This window comes from Solanum lycopersicum, chromosome 1 (genome assembly GCF_036512215.1).
Source record: "Solanum lycopersicum chromosome 1, SLM_r2.1".
NCBI classification, from domain to species: Eukaryota; Viridiplantae; Streptophyta; class Magnoliopsida; order Solanales; family Solanaceae; genus Solanum; species Solanum lycopersicum.
This window is the reverse complement of record NC_090800.1, coordinates 4759033-4781083: the sequence shown is the minus strand read 5'-3', so window position 1 is coordinate 4781083 and position 22051 is coordinate 4759033. Positions and strand designations below refer to the sequence as shown.

The window sequence follows — 22051 nt, the reverse complement described above, 5'->3', positions numbered from 1 at the left end:
CACAAATGACACTTCTTCATCGTGAAAATATGTCTTGAGAGGTTCATACTCTTCATCAACGGGATTTTCCGCAAGATGATCAGCCAAAGCTTGTGCTTTTATTGCCTTCTGAGTCACGTACACGATGTCAAACTCACTCAACAGCATTTGCCATTTAGCTAACTTCCCGGTCGGCATCGCTTTCTGGAAAATATACTTCAATGGATCCATTCTGGAGATAAGATATGTAGTATACGACGACAAATAGTGCCTCAGCTTCTGGGCAAGCCACGTCAGAGCACAACATGTTCTTTCCAGCAGAGTGTAACGAGACTCATACGGAGTAAATTTCTTGCTGATGTAGTAGATTGCCCTTTCTTTCTTCCCTGTCTCGTCGTGTTGACCCAGTACACATCCAAAGGCGTTATCTGAAACAGATAAATACAGCAACAAAGGACTCCCTTCTCGCGGAGGAACCAATACTGGTGGGTTAGACAAGTAGCTCTTGATAGCGTCGAAAGCGGTCTGACACTCCTCAGTCCACTTAGTTGGGGCATCTTTCTTCAGCAACCTGAAGATAGGCTCACATACCACCGTCGATTGTGCTATAAACCGGCTGATATAGTTCAACCTCCCTAAGAAACTCATCACCTCTCTCCTCGTTTTCGGCGGAGGTAACTCTTGAATCGCTTTGATCTTGGAAGGGTCGAGCTCAATACCTCTTCTGCTGACTATAAATCCCAACAACTTCCCAGCTGGGACTCCAAAAGCACACTTTGCGGGATTTAGCTTCAAGTTGTACCTACGCAAACGTTCAAAGAATTTTCGCAGGTGTGTCAAATGATACGAACTCTCGCGGGATTTAATTATGACGTCGTCCACGTACACTTCAATTTCCTTGTGAATCATGTCGTGGAAGATAGTCGTCATGGCTCTCATGTAAGTGGCACCGGCGTTTTTGAGCCCAAATGGCATCACCCTGTAGTGATATACCCCCCAAGGTGTGATGAAGGCCGTTTTCTCCGCGTCTTCTTCATCCATCAGAATCTGGTGATAACCCGCGTAGCAGTCCACAAATGACTGCATCTCATGTTTGGCACAGTTGTCAATCAGAATATGGATATTTGGCAACGGGAAATTATCCTTTGGACTAGCCTTGTTGAGATCTCTGTAATCAACACAAATCCTGATTTTTCCATCTTTCTTGGCGACCGGAACGACATTCGCCAACCAGGTGGGATATTGCGTTACTTCTACCAACCGAGACTCTATCTGCTTGGTGATTTCCTCCTTAATCTTCAGACTCAATTCAGGCTTGAATTTCCGAGTCTTTTGCTTCACCGGCTCGAACCCTGGGTTGATAGGCAGCTTATGAGATACGACATCGGTACTCAGCCCCTGCATGTCACTGACCTCCCAAACAAACACATCGCTGTATTCGGCAAGCAAATGCACCAGGCTCACCTTCTGAGTTTCATTCAGGTGAGTGCTGATCTTAACCTCTTTGACACATTCTGAATCTCCCAAATTCACCGTCTCTGTTTCCTCCAGATTCGGCTTATGTTGATTCTCGAACTGCCGAAATTCTTCTACCACATAGTCTGGTTCCCCACTTTCGTCGTCGTAGTCGTCAGCCTCGTCGTCATTTGCCTCATTTTGCTCGTTTAGCTCGTGACATGACATGACATTGGCAGGTTTGTAACTTACGTTACTGAAATCATAAACAGACAAAATTAGAAAAGTAAAATATAACAAGCAATTGAATAAACAAAGTCAGAATAAGGAGGCTTTCATTTAAATTGAATCAAAAATGCAAATTTGGGTCATGGCACAAGACCGTGTCGCCCTTTAAACAATCATAACAAAATTCAAAATCAAGAAATGCAGAAATGGTGGGTCTCGGGCCTCTTCCGAACGACCACCGATTTTGGCATGCACAAAATAACTCCATTCTACCACAGAGTTCGGGGCATCAGGATCAGCGTGGACGTCCAATTTTGCAGCATCTCCCCTGATTCAGCATCACGAATGCCTGCTGGCTCAGCCTCCTCCTCGATGACGGCGTTGATCTCCTTGAACAGGTCACAGATCCCTTCCCCATCGTCTTCAGGCTCGGCACGCTCCCGGACTGGAAAGGATTGATAGAGATGCGGGATCGGCTTAGTCAACCCTTGATCCCTTTTCCTCTTCATCTTCACATCATCATCTGTGGGGATGTACCCCAAACCATACCTTGATCCTGTAGCAAGGACCGGAACTGGCTCGATGATCCCTTGCGCATTCTTTTCTAATCCGGAACCTGGTTCGAATCCGCTCTGCAGCATTACCGTGGCGATCATTTTGTACACGGCCGGCATGGGAGTCTGTGGTGCCAGGCCCTCATCGGTGGCATTTACCAACTCCACTGTGTAGAAATCCGAAGTTTGTGGCGTCTCGTCCAAGATCGGCACCTGCTTACCTGAATGGCCCCTTTCCCCGTGAATAACTAGTTCTTCATTTCTCCATACTAGTTTCATCACTTGGTGAAGAGTGGAAGGGATGGCTCCAGCCATATGAATAAATGGCCTTCCCAAAAGGAGGTTATAGTTGGTGTCGATATCCAACACCTGGAATTTTGCCTCGAACTCCGCGGGGCCCATTTGGATGATCAAGTTCACCGCTCCTAACGTCTCTCTCTGCACACCATCAAATGCTCTCACATTGACCTGGTTTTTCTCCAACTTTCCAAGGTCAAACCTCAGCTGCTTCAGCGTGGACAAGGGGCATATGTTTAGGCCAGATCCGTCGTCTACCAAAACACGGTTGACGATCTTTCCGCGGCATACCACGGTGATGTGTAGAGCTTTGTTGTGGGCTCTCCCTTCGGATGGCAACTCATCATCGCAGAAGCTGATACGGTGTCCCTGAAGGACTCGGTGAATCATAGCAGCTACATTGTCGCTGCTTGTGCCTGAGGGCACGTATGTATCATCAAGAGCTTTCATTAAGGCCTGCCTGTGGGACTGAGAGCTCATCAGCAGGGCCCACACAGATATCTGAGCTGGAGTCTTCTCTAAATGTTTAACGATGGAATAGTCCTTCGGCTGCATCCTTCTCCAGAACTCTTCTGCTTCCCCCTCGCTTATCGGCCTCTTAGCATGGTCCTTCTTCTGTCCTCCGAGTGCAAGCTCATCAGGAGTGTAGCACCTTCCGGACCTAGTCATGCCTTGAGCCACGGCCATTTCTATCACAAACTTGGGTTTGGGGAGAGTCCTTGAGGGCACCAAGGCAACAACCTTTGCAGGTGTCAGAATGACAAACTCTCCTTTCTCCCTGACGCTCAAAGAAGCGACAGCCCTCTCCAAGTCTTCCTGAACAATAGGAGTAATTCTCTTGGCTTCACGCTCATCATCGTCAATTTCTATCATGTTGATGTTTCCACCCCCATGATTTGGCAACGGATTCGTGTTGACGTTTGGCGCCGCGGGCTGAAGAGAGACCACTTCCTGGTCAATCAAGTCCTGGATCTTGTGCTTGAGATTGATACAATCTTCTGTATCATGTCCAACACTGTTGGAATGGTAAGCACATCTCTGCTCCGGTCTGTAGAATCTGGAATGGACATCCACGGGCTTGGGGCCCACAGGGTGGATGTATCCGGCCGCGGATAACCTTTCGAACAATTTAGTTCTACTTTCAGCCAACACAGTGAAGCTTCTGGAGGGCTTCTTCTCAGACCTGGGGCGAGGGGGATCATACCCGCCCTGCTGTGGGGGAGGGACCTGTTGGTAATTGCGGGCGTTTGGTCGTGGAGCTTGGGTTCTAGGGTAGGGATTTGTTTGGTGGTTTGGCCTTGGGGCTTGGTAATTTGGATGGAGGCTTTGATATGCTGGGGTTTGTATTTGATATGCAGGGAATGGCGCTTGATAGCTTGGCTGTACATTAGCGCAGCTGGGAGCGACATTCTGGTAGTGGGGAGGGACTTGATAGGCTTGGGGGTAGTTTGGAAAATTTTGGGGAATCGGGGGTGGATTCTGATACGACGCAATATGGGCTTCTGGATAAGTGGGGCCGGCATTGTAGTGGCTGGAATGATTTGAGTTTGGACGATAGGCTTGATGAGGCTGTGATGGAGGGTAAGGGCGGCCTTGGGGACGTGGTAAGTTTCTGGGGGCCTTTCTTCCCCCGTGTGAGATAGCGTTAACCTCTTCTCTTTTCTTCTTTACCAGTCCGGAAGACCCAGGTGATGCAGACACTCGGGCTATCTTCCCCGACTTCAGGCCATCTTCAATAGTCTCACCCACCTTGACTATCTCGGCGAACTTGGCGCCGATTAATAAGATGACTCTGTCATAATACTCGGGCTCCTGCACCCGCACGAACACCTCCACAATCTCCTTCTCTGTCATTGGAGGCCTCACCCTCACTGCCTCCTTCCTCCATCTGTACGCGAACTCGCGATAGCTTTCTGTGGGCTTCTGCTTCATCTTCTCCAAGGAGTACCGATCAGGGACTATTTCGACGTTGTACGCGAATCTGTCGATGAACTCCTTAGCCAGTGCACTCCAACTGGGCCACTGTCGAGTCTCATGTGACGTGAACCACTCCAGGGCTTCACCGCACAGGCTCCGGCTGAATAACCTCATTAGCAAGGCTTCATCTTTGCCAACTCCCACGAGTTGGTCACAGTACGCTCTGAGGTGTGCCATGGGGTTGCCCACCCCACCGAAGGTATCAAACTTCGGGATCTTGAACCCTTCAGGCAGGTTCAAGTCTGGGTGGATGCATAGTTCTGCGTAGCTTAACCCGGCGACGTCTGGAGTACATTGTAATTCCCTCATTGCCTTCCGGATCTCCTCCTTTATGTCTACCTTTGCTTCTTCCCTCGACCTCCACTCTCTTTCTTGCTCCTCATAGTGGTCCAACTCGGAGCCGTGCACCTCATGCTCGACTGGGATTGGGACTTGAAAAGTGGTTCTTTTGGGGAGGGGTGGAGCTATGGAAGGGCTTGGAACGTTCTGTGCGGTTTGATAATTTTGCGGGAAATTTTGTGGATTGGTATTTTGGTTAAAGTGGGGATGCGGTGTTTGGGAATTGAAGGCGGCGGGATTTTGGGTTTGATTTTGGGGTAATGGGGCTATTGGAATGCTTTGGGGGTGTGGTGGTATTTGTGGAGGATTGTCTGGGGGTGGTGAGGGAGTCTGATAGGAGACTGACGCGTATTAGGGGTTTTGGGTGGTTATATCTATTCTGGAGAGGTTATGCACGGGTGTCGATGGACGTTGCTGAGTAGGATCCGAGCTGGACGAGGGGAAGTATGTAGGGGGTCTTGCGTCGAGAAAGTTGGGGCCGAATCCGGGCGGAGGGGTGTCTTGCCTCCGTTGCATCTCTACCCTCATGTCAGCTATTCGCTGCATCAACTGCGCAATAAGCTCATTCTGCTCTGCCAAAGTTGGCTGAGCCACCACGACATCTGTGAGGCTGATTTGTTCATTGTTGTCGCCCATGTCTGTATTTGCGTTTGATCTGGGGAAGGAATTTGCGCGACCTTTTGATCTGGTGAAGTAGTGGTGATCTGCCAGCTTTATCGACACAGATCAGTAAGAGGTACCTGTGATGTAAAAACAACTCAAAGGCAAATTTGTTAGTGCATATCCGGAGTACAAAATGCATAATATCGCACATAAAACAGATAAACACACAAGTCACTTTGTTTGAGGATATCTTAACCCGCGAATGAGGACGGAAATATATTTTGAACAAACAGGAATTTGTTTGTTTTGACGTCATCTCGGGAAAGCTTAATCACGTTGAGCTATGGTTTTCTTGCAGCTGCTTTTCGTCGTCCGTTGATCTTATCTTCGTATCTCCGAAACACGGAGGAGAATGAAAATTTTTGGTGATAGGGGCCGGGCCGGGAAAGGCTGCCTACGTATCTCACGAGGAGAATTCAGGCCCAACGTAGTTCGAATACAAGGATGAAAATTTTCATTCATTCTTTCATTGTGATTACAAGGGAATTGGAAAACAACATTGAAATTTCTGGAAAACAGCATTTGGCGATTTCTTGTCTTGTGGTGGCGTCATTCCTTTCCTTTCAGACAGTCGGAAATGGAGGCTTGTAGACGATTTCTTCTTCATCGTCCTCCTCAATTACTTCATAGCCGGGGCTACTGTGATCTGTTCCCTGTTCACGGGCGGGATGTTTTCCGCCTTTTAAGTTGCTATGGATTGCCAATTCTTCGTCGAGTGCCGCACTTCTGGCCAACGACACGGCAGTCTCGATATCTATTTTCGCTTCTCTCGCCTTTCCTTCGTGTATCTCCAAACGAAGCAGGTTCAACCTTTTCCTTAGGCTTTCGGTTTCCATCTCAACCTCCTTCTTTCTCTTTATCTGTGACGCCAGATCTTCATCCAAGGTTGTGACCGCAGCTTTGTAGATCGCCGTGGTCACGTCTACTTTGAGTCCTTCTTCTTTAACCCTCTGAATCTCTCGAGTGATTCGTTCGATCTTTCTTCGTAGTTCCTCCTCAGTGAGCTCCGTCTGGGCGTTCTTGCCTTTGTCCATAGCGGTGATTCAACTTCCCTGGGATGATAGAGCGGTATTTAGGATTTGTGGTGGGAGATGGATTTTGCGTGAGAAACTAGAGACTCGGAAATTTTGGTCGGACATTTTAATAGTGGCTTCTGTATACTCTTTAGAGTTTTGGGCTTGGAGTGGGTTTACAATATCTTCATTCAAAGCAACGTAACACATAAGCATTTAAGTGCACATAGGTAACGCGTCCTAATCATGCATGGGGACCCTTTGTGCCAAGGGTAGGCCTAACGCATTCGAATGATGTACGTGTGATTTTAAACCAGTCAAGTGATTCCCCCCCAAAATAATACTTAACAATGAGTAAAACGTTTTAAAAGGGAAAAACAAACCCACGCAGGGGCTATTTAGAAAGTGCGATAACATTGGGCCCACGCAGGGGCTAAAGCAATGCGAATACAACAAGGAAAAACCCACGTAGGGGCGATATCCACTATGCTGCTCCGGACGATCCCGCTCCGTCGTCGTTTTCCTGGTTTTTGTGCTGTTGGAACATGTACCTCAGCATCAACAGAAAGCCTTCGCCCAGACGCCCTTTGTCTTCCAGGCTCTCGTATCGCATCCTCTCAATTTTCTGCTGGATCCAGTTGTCGAACTCTTCATACCCTTGCTTCAGTCTCTCGATCTCTCGAGTCGCCCTCTCGAGTGCGTCTTGATTCTCTACGAATTTGGCGTAGACCTCATTAGCTTCTTCCTTTAATTCTCGTAATTCGGCCTCTGCTTTGGCCTCTTTGTCTGTCACACTACGAAAGCTACGCGGAATTTGAAAGGAGATGTTTTGTATATCCCTCTTCAACCATGCTTTGTAGCCTTCGTCACATCCAGCGTTGAATCGGTCAGGGGCGATACTGTCTTTGCCCATGCGCTTGGCATTCTTCCATTCTCTGAGCATCTCTGTAGCATCGTCCACCCTGTCGTCCCCAATGTCATATACATAAGCACCATAATACGCTTCTCTAGGCACAGTCTGCTTTCTTCCGAACTGTCGCAAGACTCGAAACGGCGCGTAAGGGCGGATCCCTCGGATACCGGGTAAAGGAAGCACGACACATCTTCGACTTTCTACGACAACTTCTTTGGATATGAAGCGGTCGAGCATCCATTGGAGGTCCTCTTCTCTCAACTCGGAGAAAATTTGGGCCCATCTCCCTCTCGTCTTCCGATTGTTCATGTTTGCCCAGAATAACAAGTCGTTCAAGTCCTTGAGGGTGTTCTTGTTGTCGAGAGTGTGCAGCTCTCGAGTTCCGGCACGCTTCGCCAAGTGGCTGAGAATCCACCATTGGAGGAGCAGATTACAGCCCTGGAAGTACCGATGTCCCTCTTTGCACTTACCCAAAGCGCGATATATGTCTGACAATATGACCGGGGCTACGGAGTAGTACTTTGTCGTTCCTTGATTCTCATACCCTTTGAATAGCGTCTGGATGAGTGTTATGACTCTGGTGTTGATACTCAGGCTCGGGCCGTGCGGAAAGACCATTGTCCCCAACAAGGCTATGGCAAACGCCAATGGGCGGAGCTCGTTCCACTCCCTGTAGGAAATTCTAAATTCCCGATTATACGCGGCATAGAAACTCGCGTGTCCAAATCTAACGTATAGATCTCTGAACATTATGTGGGAATCTTGACACCAATAAGTGAAATCTTTTCTTAGTCCTAACCAATCCGAGATGTCCTCAACGGAAGGTTTGTTGGGGATAAACACGTCCTCTTGTTTTCGGGCTCTTCTTTCTAGGCCCGTTCCCACGGTGTCTATGCAATCCCTTATCTCTTCTAATGTAGGGGTGATTTCGGCCGTTCCAAAACGGAAGACCATTCTTTGGCTGTCCCAATACCCCGTGAGTACCTCTATCAACTCTGGCCAACCATTCATGTTGATTAGCTCGGTCAAGGCCCCTACATACTTGTTGAGAGTCCGCCTATGATCTCCGTCTAAGTCGTTGTGCCACATTGTTAGTTGGGGTGGCGCTGAGATGACCATGTTGAATTTGGGGAAGCGGTCCATACCTGCAAAACAGAAACCTGTTAGACTTTCCCCTACCCCCAAGTTGGTTTTCACACATACACTTTCGAATGTCAAATAACATGATGCGTCGTGAGGTCGAAGACCTTAGACGCGATTTTGGTGGTTTTCTACTAAAATGGACTTAATATGCCTTGGGTATTAAATCATCCTAGGCTAATGCCTAATTTTGGTTTTGGTTTCGCTCTAACTTAGGCTTTTCTAGAATTGTTTTCAAATAGACGGTTACCCGAGTCGGACAAACATCGGGGCGGAGCTATCGAATAACGTCGGATGACCGCATTCCAACTATTTATTCGATATTCCCAAATGATTTCTTGAGGTATTTCTGAGAGAAGTCGCGGTAAGCCGCGTAACTTCCGTTTCCTAATGCAGTCTATTTGCCGTTTGGCGGAAGTTATGCCATGAAATACAATTATTCGAAAACTAAAGTATTTAAGCCAGGGAACAATTATCACAATTAGTCAAACAAGTTAGTCTTAAGGTTAGAATCCTCCAAATAGTCCCCAGCGGAGTCGCCATTTCTGTTTTATCGAAAAAAGTGGTTTTCGAAAAAAAGTTTATTTTATCTAAAGGTATTTTCGACTTTTAGGAGTCGCCACTTAATTTTTAAGAAAAATTAAGAAAACTCATTCCCAAAACAATTTAAACAGAAAAAATCGTTTTGAAAATATTTTAGGGGGGTTCGGAATTCTTATTAGTGTCTTAGGAAGGTGTAAGGCACCTAAGACACTCCGCTAACTTACGGTTTTCCAACGATTAACTTATTTGACTATTTTGTTTTAACTTTTGCGAATCTTTTGTTATTAAGCTTATTAGACATTTACTTAGGCAAATTTTCAAGGTTGGAAATATTCATAGTTTATCTCGCAATTGCAAATCTTTACGAAGCTTAACTTTAAAATTTATCTAGACAAATATTACAAGTTTTGACATGCTATTATTTATCTTGCAAATCTCCATTCAAGGTCTAAGCTTTTAATTTAAACGAACTTGTGAAATACCGCTGTTTCAAGACTTCGTTAAAACTAAACCTTTTAAACCTCAAGTCCTAGCAACTTTCGAACTTAAACATCTTTAAAGGTCAATTTTTAACTTCGAATTTGATGAAGCAAAAAGGCGTTTGATGGGGTTTGGAGTTATTCTAACCTTAGACTAAAAGGCATCCAAAGCAAAAATATAAACAAGTAGCAAGCGGAAGAGAGAGAGAGAGAGAGAGAGGGAGAGATTTGGGTCCAAACTCGGGTTCTGTTCGCCTTGACCGAGTTTTGGACCCACCTGTTTTTTGGGTTTTTGACCCATCTTTGTACCTGTCCTAATCTAAATGTACAAAATAAAATAAAAATACGGAAAAGTAAATTATCGAGGGCTTAGGCCCATTACAAATAGAATGCAAAAATATAACATAAAGAAGAAAAGGCCTTCTAATCAGACGCCTTCGAATTCCTCCAATCTTCTTGGAACTTTGGTCCTCATATGCTTGCTTTACAGGTTTGACTCGATGATAAAATTATGAGTCTTTACGACTCTCTCGAAATGCAGAGAGGGAGAGTTCATGGAGAACTCGAGCAGATTTTACATGCCACATAAAGTGAAATAAGTGTAAGCGGTAACTCAATGATTTAACATCACAAAACACTAAAACAAGATAAACACTACTATCTGAATATCGTTACAACGCATGACCCAATCTGACTAGCCGCTAATAGGGATAAAACAAAACAGACGTGAAAGGGAAAAGAAATCAAACATCCACGGAGGCATATTAGTGCATAAGAGATAGGGATCGGATGTCAACAACAAGTTAATAAACTAATTTAGAATAGAAGTTTAAAGATATCAAAGAGCGCACTACCTTAGAAATATTTCGTGCTAGAAAAGAAGAGAAAAAGAGAAAAGGAATAATAAGGAAAAATAAAATAATAATAACAGTAGCAGCTAAGGCATAAACAACACAGTAATGAATTCTGAGACCAAACTCAACACCAATCTTCATTTTCACAAGACTGTTGATAAGGCACAACCTATTCTCATTAATGGACTCCTGACATGTATGAAGGAGTGCCATTTAATCTCGATACTACACACTTCAACTAGAACCAACGTTTTTTTTTAGCGTATAATTAAAATGAACCATTAAGGGTTAGGCCGTGACACCATAGGACCCGAAAAATAGGGACGTTGTGACAAAAATAAACTTTAGCCTGCCAATTTGTTAACTGTTTTCGAATCTAAAATGAGTGAGAATACTTTTTATCTATACGAACGAATATAAATGACAACGAGGAGACAACGACAAAGCCATAAGTCTTCAAATAATTCCTTCACTACCTCAAGTTAACAGTAGACAAAACCAACATAAGTACTTAAAAACGAACAAACAGCATGGCTAAGAATTGAACGAACCGCTAATCCCTAAAAGAAAGACCGTCGGAAGGACGCCGAAAGAAACAGAACAGCAGGGCCATTATATTGACTGCGAATCCCGTAATTTCGAATCGGTAGTACCACTATGTCAATGACATCTCTAAAGATGCATATGTCATACCAAATGCTATCGAATAAGTGGCGAGTAAACAGCCGACTCAGCATAGGTATGAGAAGAGGAAAACACAACTTGAAGAAACAGGTGAAAACATCGATACGCACAACTCAATACAACAACAAAGAAGGAAACAGAACATTCGCCAGAAATATACTAGGACAGGCCATATATTCAATCAATCGAATGTTCCAAGGTGCTTGACATACAAAAAAAAACGAAAGCAGCAGACTAGCATACCGCATGAACAACATCACAACCAGCAGTAGACACGCACTGAAAGCAACTGGATAAGTATATTTAAACCAAGAACAAACGCCAAACTTCCATATAAGAAAAAAAACAACAAGCTTCGGATAAGGTTAATCGAACTTCTTCAACAACCATGGCATGAAACGAACCGGCACAAACCAACAAAGCAATGAGCGACAGAAGAGACCATTACGAGATGAAGGGAGACGAGAAGATAATATAGAGTGGAGAGGTTACCTGTTAAGGAGCAGCGACAGGGACGGGTAAGCAAGAACAGGCAACAACGAACTTCCACCACCGCGAACGCGAACGAGCTTCCACCCTCAAACAAGAGAGACGTGCCGAGGTTGCTACGACGCTTCACCGGAACACCACTGTTAAACACTCGTCGGTGAAAGAGAGTGTTTCACTCTAAAATTTATCCGACTTCCTTAGTTCTTCCGATAACCAACTGTAGAGAAACCAAAATGTTTCCAAAGCTCACAATAACAGAGTAGCTCGATTTTTTTTCAGAATTTCCCAATTTTCAACCCAAGAAATTTCAAAAAAAATCCAACCCCCAAACTGACGAGAATGGGGGTTTATATAGAAAAATCCCTATGGTTTTTGAAATTGGGATGGGTTTCACGAGTTTCCGCCCATCTCAATTCAAAATCTCAAAATCTTATCCGAAATTTCGAGCGGGAAGGGAGTTTGAGGCGAGGTGGAGGGTTGAGATGAAATCGTGGTACTAGCGAGCTACGTGGAGTCATCTCGGCGATGCAAGGACGAGAGAGCAGGTCTGCCACAGCCGAAAGCACTGCACTGCTGCATTTTTTGGTGTCTGTCTTTGCTGCGTTTTCGGCGCAGCTCTGTTCTTTTTCTTTGCAGGTCGCGATGGGAGGGGGGAGAGAAAGACGCGTGAGGGGGAGACGCAGGAGAGAGGGGAGAACGTGGGGAGAGACGAGGAGGGAGGGAGGGTCGCGTGCGTGGCTTCTGTTCTGAAGAACGTGGGGTGAGGGGGAAGAAGAAAGGGAAGACGGGTCGGGTAGGAGAGCTGGATTCGGGGCGGGTCAAAGGGATGTGGGTTAAATTAAAGGAGGTTGGGCCTGGGAATTGGGTTTGTTCTTTTTAAAAGCTGAAGTGGGCTGGAATAGGGAGGATTGGGCCTCGGAATTGGGTTGGTAAGTTGGGAGAAGACCCAAAATGGTTCTAAAGAAAAAGAGTTAAGTTTAATGAATGGTCAATTGATTTAAAGTAAGATGAATTTGGCGTAAATTTATTAACGAGCTTACTTACCTAGTAATAAAATTTTGAAAATAGTGACTCATGATTTTAAACTAAGATGGAATGATTATCAAAATCGAAATATTTTGGGATGATTTTCGAATATACACAAGATATACCGTCTATATACACAACTATGTAAACATTATATCGTTATATTTTGCAAAATTATAACATTAATTAATTTAAATAATTTGAAAAATTCACGAAGCTCGATAATTAATTTACACCGACGCGGGTCAAAATTGGGTGTCAACAGTATATGTATAGCGAATTATACATATATATGTTTGCTATGGAGAGAAATTATGCGAACTTTGTTATAGCATACAAATTTGAATTTTGTGTTTGCTATATGTGAAAGTTGTCCTACAAAAAATAATGGAAACATTATCTAAATACATATCTTATTTTATCATAATCTCTAAAATTTACTATCATTAAAAAAAAATTCAAAAATACGCTCATCACGGATACGTCACTCTCCTCTCGTTGGAACATTCATATTCCCTTTCGAATACATTCCTCTCATCTCTGATACATCCCTTACCTATGTATTAGGATGTCTATTAGTGTATCCGAAAGTCCAGTAATGTATCCAGAAGTCTAATGATGTATTTGGAATTTATAAATTTTAACAGATTTTTATAATTTACAGAAGAGTAGAAAAATAATGTAATTAGCTCTTAATACTATGGAATTTTAGTAAATTATACAATAATAATCATGGGAATTTTCATAATAACACTATTAATGACCAATATATACACATTTTAGTAACCACAAATTCTGGATTAAAGAGATGTGAACAATAGAATACATATTCAATGTTTTTAAAAGGAAAATTATGCGGATAAGCAAACATATTCTTCTCTGTCCCTAATTACTTGTTCACTTTTCTTTTTTAGTTATTCCTAATTACTTGTTCATTTCTACAAATCAAGAAAGGGCAATTTTTTTCACCTATAACACCCTCAATTAATTACTTTAAATAAAGTAAAACTTGTTGAGAATCTTAGATTTTTAATTCATATCATAATTAATAGCGGTAAAATACTAAACTACTATGTCAATAATTGTTTCTTAATTAGGGGTGTCAATTCAAAGTAGACAAGTAATTAGGGACATAGGGAGTACTAATTATTTAGCTAACTCAACTATAATTTGAATTAATTATGGCTCACAACTTAATTTTAGTCATACTTACGTAACCTCTCTCCTTTCTTCCCCTCTATCCTCTTTTATACACATACAAATACAAATTATCAAAGACAAAATATATCTATAGATATATAATTATATGACATGTATACAAATACAATTCGTCTCTCTCCACTCTTTGTCATCTCTCACTCGCATCTCTCCTTCCTCTCCCAATTTTGCTCTTCTCTCTCCTCCTTCTCTCAATCTCGCTCGCTAGATATACAAATGCATATGTATACCAATTACATATATATAATTTATCTGACAGATATACGTATACATTTTGTCTATCTTCACTCTCTGGACTCTCTCCATCTCCTCTCTCTTCCCTCTCCCAATTCACTCGCCTCTCTCCTCCCTATCTCGCTCGCCAAATATACAAATATATATGTATATCAGTTACATATATAAAATTTATCTGACAGGTTTACATATACAGTTCGTCTTTCTCCATTATGTGCCCTCTCTCTTTCCTCTCCAAATCTCGCTTGTCTCTCTCCTTTCTCTCCCAATCTCACTCTCCAAATCTACAAATACACATGCATATCAGTTAAATATATACAATTATTTTGACCGATATACATATGCAATTCGCCTCTTCTCATTCTCTCACTAGCATTTGTTGGGTTTTAAAAGATGTGAATGGAAATTAAGGAAAAAGACTCAAATATGCCATCGAACTTTTAGAAAAGGGTTATTTATGTCATCCGTTAAAAGTTTGGCTCATCTATGCCATTACCATTCAAGAAAGACTCATTCATGCCATTATTTTTTTAATATTGATTTTGTAAAATCATTTTTGACACGTGGCCAATTGTAACTCGGCCACGTCATCAATTTTTAGATAAAAAAATTAAAATTCTGAAGAAAAATTGAATTAAATAGTTTTAATTAAAAAAATGAATGACGTGACCGTATTATAATTTTATCGGAAAGTCTAATGATGTATCTGGAAATCTAATGATGTATTTGAAATCCATAAATTTTAAAGGATTTTTATAATTTGCAAAAGAATAAAAAAATAACGTAATTAGATCTTAACACTATGTGATATTAGTAAATTATACCATAATAATTAGGGGAATTTTCATAATAACACTATTAACACCAATATAATACACACATTAGTAACCACAAATTGTGAATTAAAGAGATGTGAACAGTAGAACAAATATTCAAAGTTGTTTAAAAAGGAAAATTATGCGAATAAACAAACATATACTTCTCTATCCCAAATTATTTGACCATTTTTTTGAGTTGTCCTTAATTACTTGTTCATTTTTACGAATTAAGAAAGGAAATTTTTTCACCTATAATACCCTCAATAAATTACTTTGAATAAAGTAAAACTTATTGAAAATATTAGGTTTTTAATTCATCCGCTTCATAATTAATAGCAATAAAATAATAAACTCACAATGTCAATAATTGTCTCTTAATAGAGGTGTCAATTCAAAAGTAGAGAAGTAACTAAGAACAGAGGACTACTAGTAAATTAGCTAACTTAACTATAGTTTGAATTAGTTACGGCTCACAACTTAATTTTAATTATATTTACGTAACCTCTTTCCTTTCTTCCCCCCTCTCTCACCTCTCTCCTCTTTTAACATATACAACTACAAACTATCGAATACAAAATATAATTAAAGAATATCGATATATAATTATGTGACACATACAAATACAATTAGTCTCTCTTCGCTCTTTGCCATCTGTGGCTCGCATCTCTCCTTTCTCTCCTAGTCTCGCTTGCCTCTCTCCTCCCCCTTCAACCTCGCCAGCTAGATATACAAATGCATATGTACTAATTATATATATATATATATGCAATTTATCTAACAGATTTACGTATACATTTTGATCTCTCCACTCTCTCTGGCCTCTCTCGCTCTCCTTTCTCTTTCCTCTCGCAATTCACTCGCTTCTCTCCTCCCAGTCTCAATCTTGCTCGCCAGATATACAAATACATATGTATGCCAGTTGCATTTACACAATTTATCAGACAGATATACATATACAGTTCGTCTTTCGCCATTTTGTGCCCTCTCTCTTTCCTCTCCAAATCTCGCTCGTCTCTCTCTCTCAATCTCGCTCGCCAGATATACAAATACATATGCATACCAATTTCATATATACAATTATTTTGATCAATATACATATGTAATTCTCCTCTCTTCACTTTCTCACTCGCCTCTCTCCTCCCTCTCCCAATCTTGCTCGCCTCTCTACTCCATCTAACCTGTAGGTACAAATCCTAATTATCAAACTAATGTTATGAAGCATTAAGCTATTTCTAAGGAAATCACACTTCATGAACATTAAACACAATAATCTACAACCTTTTTCCCTAGCTAACTTGTTTTGCTACTACAACTAGTGCCAACCTGCTGCAACATACATATACTCTTGTTCCATTTTAATGGTAATAAATACATTGAATCTATAATCGAATTTAGGCCAGGATAAATTTCTTTTAGGAGTAGCTATAACTGAAACTCCACATAAATATACTACAAATAAATAATATTTACCATTTATAGCAATAACTTTTTTTTCCCACTTTATCACTTTTAATTCATATTACAAAATAATAATTTTTTATTCACATATAATACAAGTTTTATTGATGGATAATACATTTATCACTTATTTATTTGTCAATTTCTTACCAAACAAGCTTAACATATTTTTGAAAATAGTTATAATGCGTATATATTGCGTACTTAATTCATTTTTAATACATATTGCAGATTTAGTATAACATTACTATAAATAATAACAAATAAAAAATATCACTAAAATTAGTAATTATTTATTAAAAGACATTCATCCAAGTAATTTTTCCAAAAAAAAAAGTTTTCCTAATACTAATAGAAAACGTATAGTATTTTTTTTTTTGAATACATTAATAAATAATATGAGGCGTGAAGTAATTTTTGATATATATACTTAAAATATATAAAAAATAGAACTCTTAAAAGATGACTTATTACTAATTTTCCTTTTTTTTTTATCTCTCCTAACACTATTAGAAAACGTTTACTATACTATATATTTTTTTGATGAATAAGTCATAAATAAAAAAAATGTGAAGGGTTTTATTAGACTTTGAAAAAAGGGGGTGTCCAACGTTAAGGGGCTAAGTGTGAAGATGAATCGATCAATTCCTCGAGATATAGTCGTTGAAATATTGTCATGGCTTCCTGCTAAATCTTTAATGCGTTTCAAGTGTGTTACCAAATTCTTAATTCTATTATTTTCGAATCAGATTTCACGAATATCCATAAATATCGATCTCTTATCCGTCCCGATGGAACAAAATTCTTTTTGCACGGTAGTGATTTTTATTGCACCGCACAAAACTCTGCCTCCATTCTTCAAATTGAGAGTTTTTGTGAACTCCCCTTTCATATCCATATAGATACTCTTTTGAATTGTGTTAACGATTTATTTTTACTTTGGCAACCATCATCTGTACAACCAGCCACAATTTTAAACCCTAGTACAAGAGAAGTCAGATATCTTCCAAACCTAATCGAAGGTTTTTCTTGGTGTCATTATTCATTAGGTTTTGAGCCCGAAGAAAACAAGTACAAAGTTCTTTCGACAACAATATATGATCGAAATGGTTGCATAAAAAACATGGTTTTCACTTTAGGCATAGACGAGTCATGGAGAGAGACTAAACACATTCCCCCTCTTATTTTGTGTAAGCCCGGGGTTTGCATCAACGGAGTTATCTATAGGTTTGTTTTCCATAGAGGACTTGCTATAGTTGCATTTGATGTTAAAACGGAAAATTCCAAACTTATTGCATTAAGGGACGTCTCTCATGGGTGGTCTTACGAGTTAATAGAGGTGAAGGGTAAACTAGCTGTCGTAGAATATGAAATATGCTCGTATGAAAAAATCCACTTGTTTGTTTTTGAACAAACTCGAAAAGGAGAAGAATGGAAGAGTTATGCGATTCAATTTCCTTCTACATGGAAGTATATACAACAAGAAATCATACTCGATGTCAGATTATCATGCACGTCTTGTGATGGGAAGATCTTATTCACTACGAAGTTAAAGTCTGGTACTTTATGTTTGTGTTATGATGTCACGAGACAGAGTTGGAGAAAATTGGAAATTAAGGGGCTTCCTAAGAACCACTGTATCATAGGCATTTGTAGTTATGTAGAAATTAAATCTCTTTCTACTTTAGAATTTATGCAATTCATATGTTTTTTTTTTTTTGCATCTGGATATCAAGTCTGTAAGATTTTAGTGTAAAATTAGCATTTCAATAAAAGTATATGCCAATATTTATTGATGATTTTACTTTTCTGTTTTATTAATATCGAATACCTCTATACACCATACATATATGAGGACAGTGTGGCTAACCTCAGTGTCAACTACAACAACCAAGGGTATCGCGAACCGGTCTTCATTTGTTTGTTTGTTCAAATTTTTTGCTTTACGATATGGCCTTATAATCATGGACCAAAAATTGCAGTAATCTGCTATGCTTTAACTGTTCTCATTGAAATACAACGAAAGATACTATGATCTCAGAATGAGAATATTGATGAGTCAAGATTTGTTACGACTCGATTTCTCTAGTAATGATGACACCTACTGTAACCACCTGTAGGTAAGCCAACCCGTAATGAGATTTCATTGATAACTTTGCAAATAAATGCTGCTGTAGTTGTTAGCTTTAACATTACAGCAGCATGATCCCACCTCTCTGCACGCACCAGCATACTTGCACATATCGTCCAGCATGATTAGGCCGCGACTTAAGGTATGGCTCCATGAAGTCGTATGCTTCCTGCAGTAACCCAGCTCTCTCTAATAGATCAACCACATAACCATAATGTTCCGACTTATTTGGTTGCAGCCCCTTTGCTCTCATATTGACATACATCGTTAACCATTGCATCAAATACCTTCAAAGCATCTACCAAACAAGCCCTCTTCCACATAAATGCGATCAATGTGGTCGTCATGAAGACATTCAACACCACATCAACATCCAAAAACTTTCAACAAGAAAGAATACTAACAAAAGTAGCCTACCAACATTTACTCGAAAAACTTAACAGCAACCAATATACATATACAATTCACCTCTCTCCCACTCTCCGCTCTCAGAGTGACCTGACCATGATGTGGTTTGCAGGATGTACGGTGTATCGTTCCATGTAGGGACTATAGCAAATAACTTGACTCGTGACTAGTGAACGAACAAACAAACGGAGACCAGTTCAATTGTATCTATGCCAAACCTGAACCTCAATAGTACTTCGTATTGATGTATAGATATTTTGACAGAAAAACAGAACAAACTACAAAACTAAATAATTTTATTTAAATTTAACACAAATCCCATAAACCAAAACTCACAATCAAATAATATCTCTTAACCTATACTAAATGCAACTAAGGTCTCCACATAACTATAAATTCCATAGAGAATTGGTCTCGTCAGTAAGCCCCTTGATCTCTAATTTTTTCCATTTCCTTCTCGTTGCAATGAGATCATAACACCAGCAGAAAACACCTGACTTAAAGTTGCGAATGAACACAATCTTCCCATCACGCGACGTGCAGGATGATATATATGTTGGGAAAACGCGTACAAACACAAAAGTATATATGGTAAAAGTAATGGAAATAAAATGGGAAAATAATGACACCAAGAATTTTAGTAACTACTACACACTCAAAAGGAACAACACTCTTTTGGTTTCCGTCTTACTAAAATATCGCTCACACTCTATTTTTGTTCACAGACTATTTTCTTGTATAGTTTATGGAATACCTCACTTTGCTCTTTAAATGATTTTGCTCTCTAACTTGGTGTGTTCTACAAATGAGCAAGAATGATGTACTTATAGAAGGATAAAACCATGCCTATGTCACTAATGACATAGGTAAATATAGCAAAGTCAAGAATGGTTGCAAATATTACCAATTTGCCGACCACCAAATCTTTTCTTTTAACTCCAATTACTATTCCTTTTTAACAATTGCTTGTACCAATTGAATAGCTAAAATTGACTAAAAAATGGGATGAATTCAACAATATATCCGGTCAATTTGTAACTCCATTTTGAAGGAACATGTCTCTTCCATTCTCTTCGTGGAGAGTGCTCTAAAAATCCACAATTTAAAGGATGTCTTTACATTGTGATAATCCACAACTGCAAAAATTCCAGTGAGACTCATTCCACAACATAATGATTTCGAGATTTTCACATTTAACATCTCTGTTATGTTCACTGTCAAACTGATAGATAAATCCGCTATGCAATAAAGAAGAGATATATTTATAGATTTAATAAATCTCTGAGCTTGTTGAAAAAGGGAGGCAGAGATATTTCCGTCTTCATCTTGTTCAACCTGAGTAAAAAGTTTTCCTTTCATGAAGAAACAACTTTGTTGCAGGACGGTTACATCTATGGATATTCGAAAACTGTGATTCAGATGCTAGAGAGTTCCAAAATTCGGAAACACACCTTGAAACGAGTTCGAAGCCTAAAAGATGAAAAACGTTAATAAAAATTTCAAAATGATATATGAAATTTTTTTAAAAATCAAAATGATAAAATCGCTCATTAAGTAGCGATTTTATTCACTGGAAAAATTAAAATTACTGCTATAATAGCGATTTGTTAAATTTAATTTTTTTCATTTTTTTAAACAAAATCTGGGAGCGATTTTCAAAATATTTTTTTAATAATATTTTCAATGTCTGCTGAGGCAGTAAGTCCAAAATTTTTTAAAATTATTTTTTGCTTTTTTTTTAAAAAAGAAAGGTTTGAATCAATTTTTTTTAAAAATCAAACCGCGTTGATTTTTAATTAATTTTTTTAAAAAAAAATTAAATCGCTATTAAGACAGTAATTTTATATCAAAACTTTTTTTAGCGATTTGATTTTAAAAATAAAAAAATTGATTTTAAACTTTTTTCTTTTAAAAAAAACAAAAAATAATAATTAAACTTAAGTCGCTGCTGCTGAGGCAGCGATATATTAAAAAAAAAATTGAAAATTGCTCCTTTGGGAGCGATTTTGTTTTAATTTTTTTTTAAAAAAATCAAATTTTATAAATCGCTGCTATTGTAGCGATTTTACTTTTTCTAGTGGACAAATCGCTACTTCATGAGCGATTTTACTTTTTTCAACGGACAAAATCGCTATTTCGTGAGCGATTTTTGCCGTTTTGATTAAATTATTTTTATATATATTATTTTAAATTTTTCGTTAACATTTTTCACCCTTTAGACTTTTAACTCTACTTGAAACGCATTAAAAATTTAACAGGAAGCCATGAGAATATTTCAAACATTATTGACTTTTCTTTTTCCGAATTTCATCTTCATCCTTCGTCTGCATAGTATAATTGCTGAAGGCTGCGGCTAAAGTTTTTAATGCTTTCACAAACCCAATATATTTATTTCTAGTAGTTAGACTAGAACTAGGATATGTCAAATCAAAGATGGAGTCAGAATTTAATGTTTATGAATTTTAAATTTTAAAATAAAATACATATTAGCCTAATATAACAATCATCAAAGTTATGATCAAATATATATATGACAAAAATAATGTGTCATTTGGTAAATATTCAAATACTTCATTTGCTAATATAAAGATTTGAGTTATTTATTTTAAAGTTATAAAATATTATTTGGTAAAGGGTAGATAATTGTTATATTTTAGCATAAATTTTGAAGATTTTTTTCTATAATCTCAACATTATTTTAAGTAAAATTAAAGTTATTAAATTCACCATTAATATTTTTGAGATTTTAAAATTGAAGTTAGTAAATTTACCATTAATACTTTTGGGACCTAAAGGAAAGGTTTTACTTGCTTCACCCTTGAGTCATCCTTGCCTTGAAAGTTGAAGTTTCGAGAAACAAATAATAATGTAATTAATATAATCAAAATTATTAATACGTGAAACGGATTTTTAAAATTAAAAATTAAAAATAAGATCTTTGAATAAATTATTATACGATATAAAAACAAATTTTTAAAAAATAGGAAAGAGAGAATCGAGAGAATCTGAGAAGAGTAAATAGTACTTACCGGGTAGAGATCTGCACTTTGACAAACAAGCAGCAACAATGAAGTATAGTAAAAATAAAAATTCTAACTTTTAAAAAGAAATTAAATTTTGAGTGTAACATTTTATAATGATTCGAAAGAAA

The 22051-nt window shown here is 39.1% G+C and overlaps 1 protein-coding gene and 1 pseudogene across 1 annotated transcript; one reads left to right on the top strand and one right to left on the bottom strand.

Annotated features, from left to right (window-relative positions):
* Window positions 1–1384: 1384 nt before the first annotated feature.
* LOC138340792 (uncharacterized) lies at window positions 1385–5465 on the bottom strand. The gene is made up of 4 exons (XM_069293017.1): window positions 5226–5465; window positions 1936–4976; window positions 1444–1690; window positions 1385–1411 (listed from the first exon to the last, which is right to left on the bottom strand). The coding sequence occupies exons 1-4, from the start codon at window positions 5463–5465 to the stop codon at window positions 1385–1387; spliced, it is 3555 nt and encodes a 1184-aa protein (XP_069149118.1).
* An 11415-nt stretch (window positions 5466–16880) lies between these two features.
* Window positions 16881–18752, top strand: LOC138340796 (putative F-box protein At1g32420; annotated as a pseudogene).
* The last annotated feature ends 3299 nt before the right edge of the window (window positions 18753–22051 follow it).

Bases quoted from the DNA above. Each gene is read 5' to 3' on its own strand.
- LOC138340792 (XM_069293017.1), bottom strand. From the start codon at position 5,465: ATGGGCGACAACAATGAACAAATCAGCCTCACAGATGTCGTGGTGGCT. The intron at 1,691-1,935 runs GTAGAATGGAGT...TTATGATTTCAG, and splicing joins CTGATGCCCCGAACTCTGTG to TAACGTAAGTTACAAACCTG. The intron at 1,412-1,443 runs GTGAGCCTGGTG...TGCCGAATACAG, and splicing joins ACCTGAATGAAACTCAGAAG to CGATGTGTTTGTTTGGGAGG.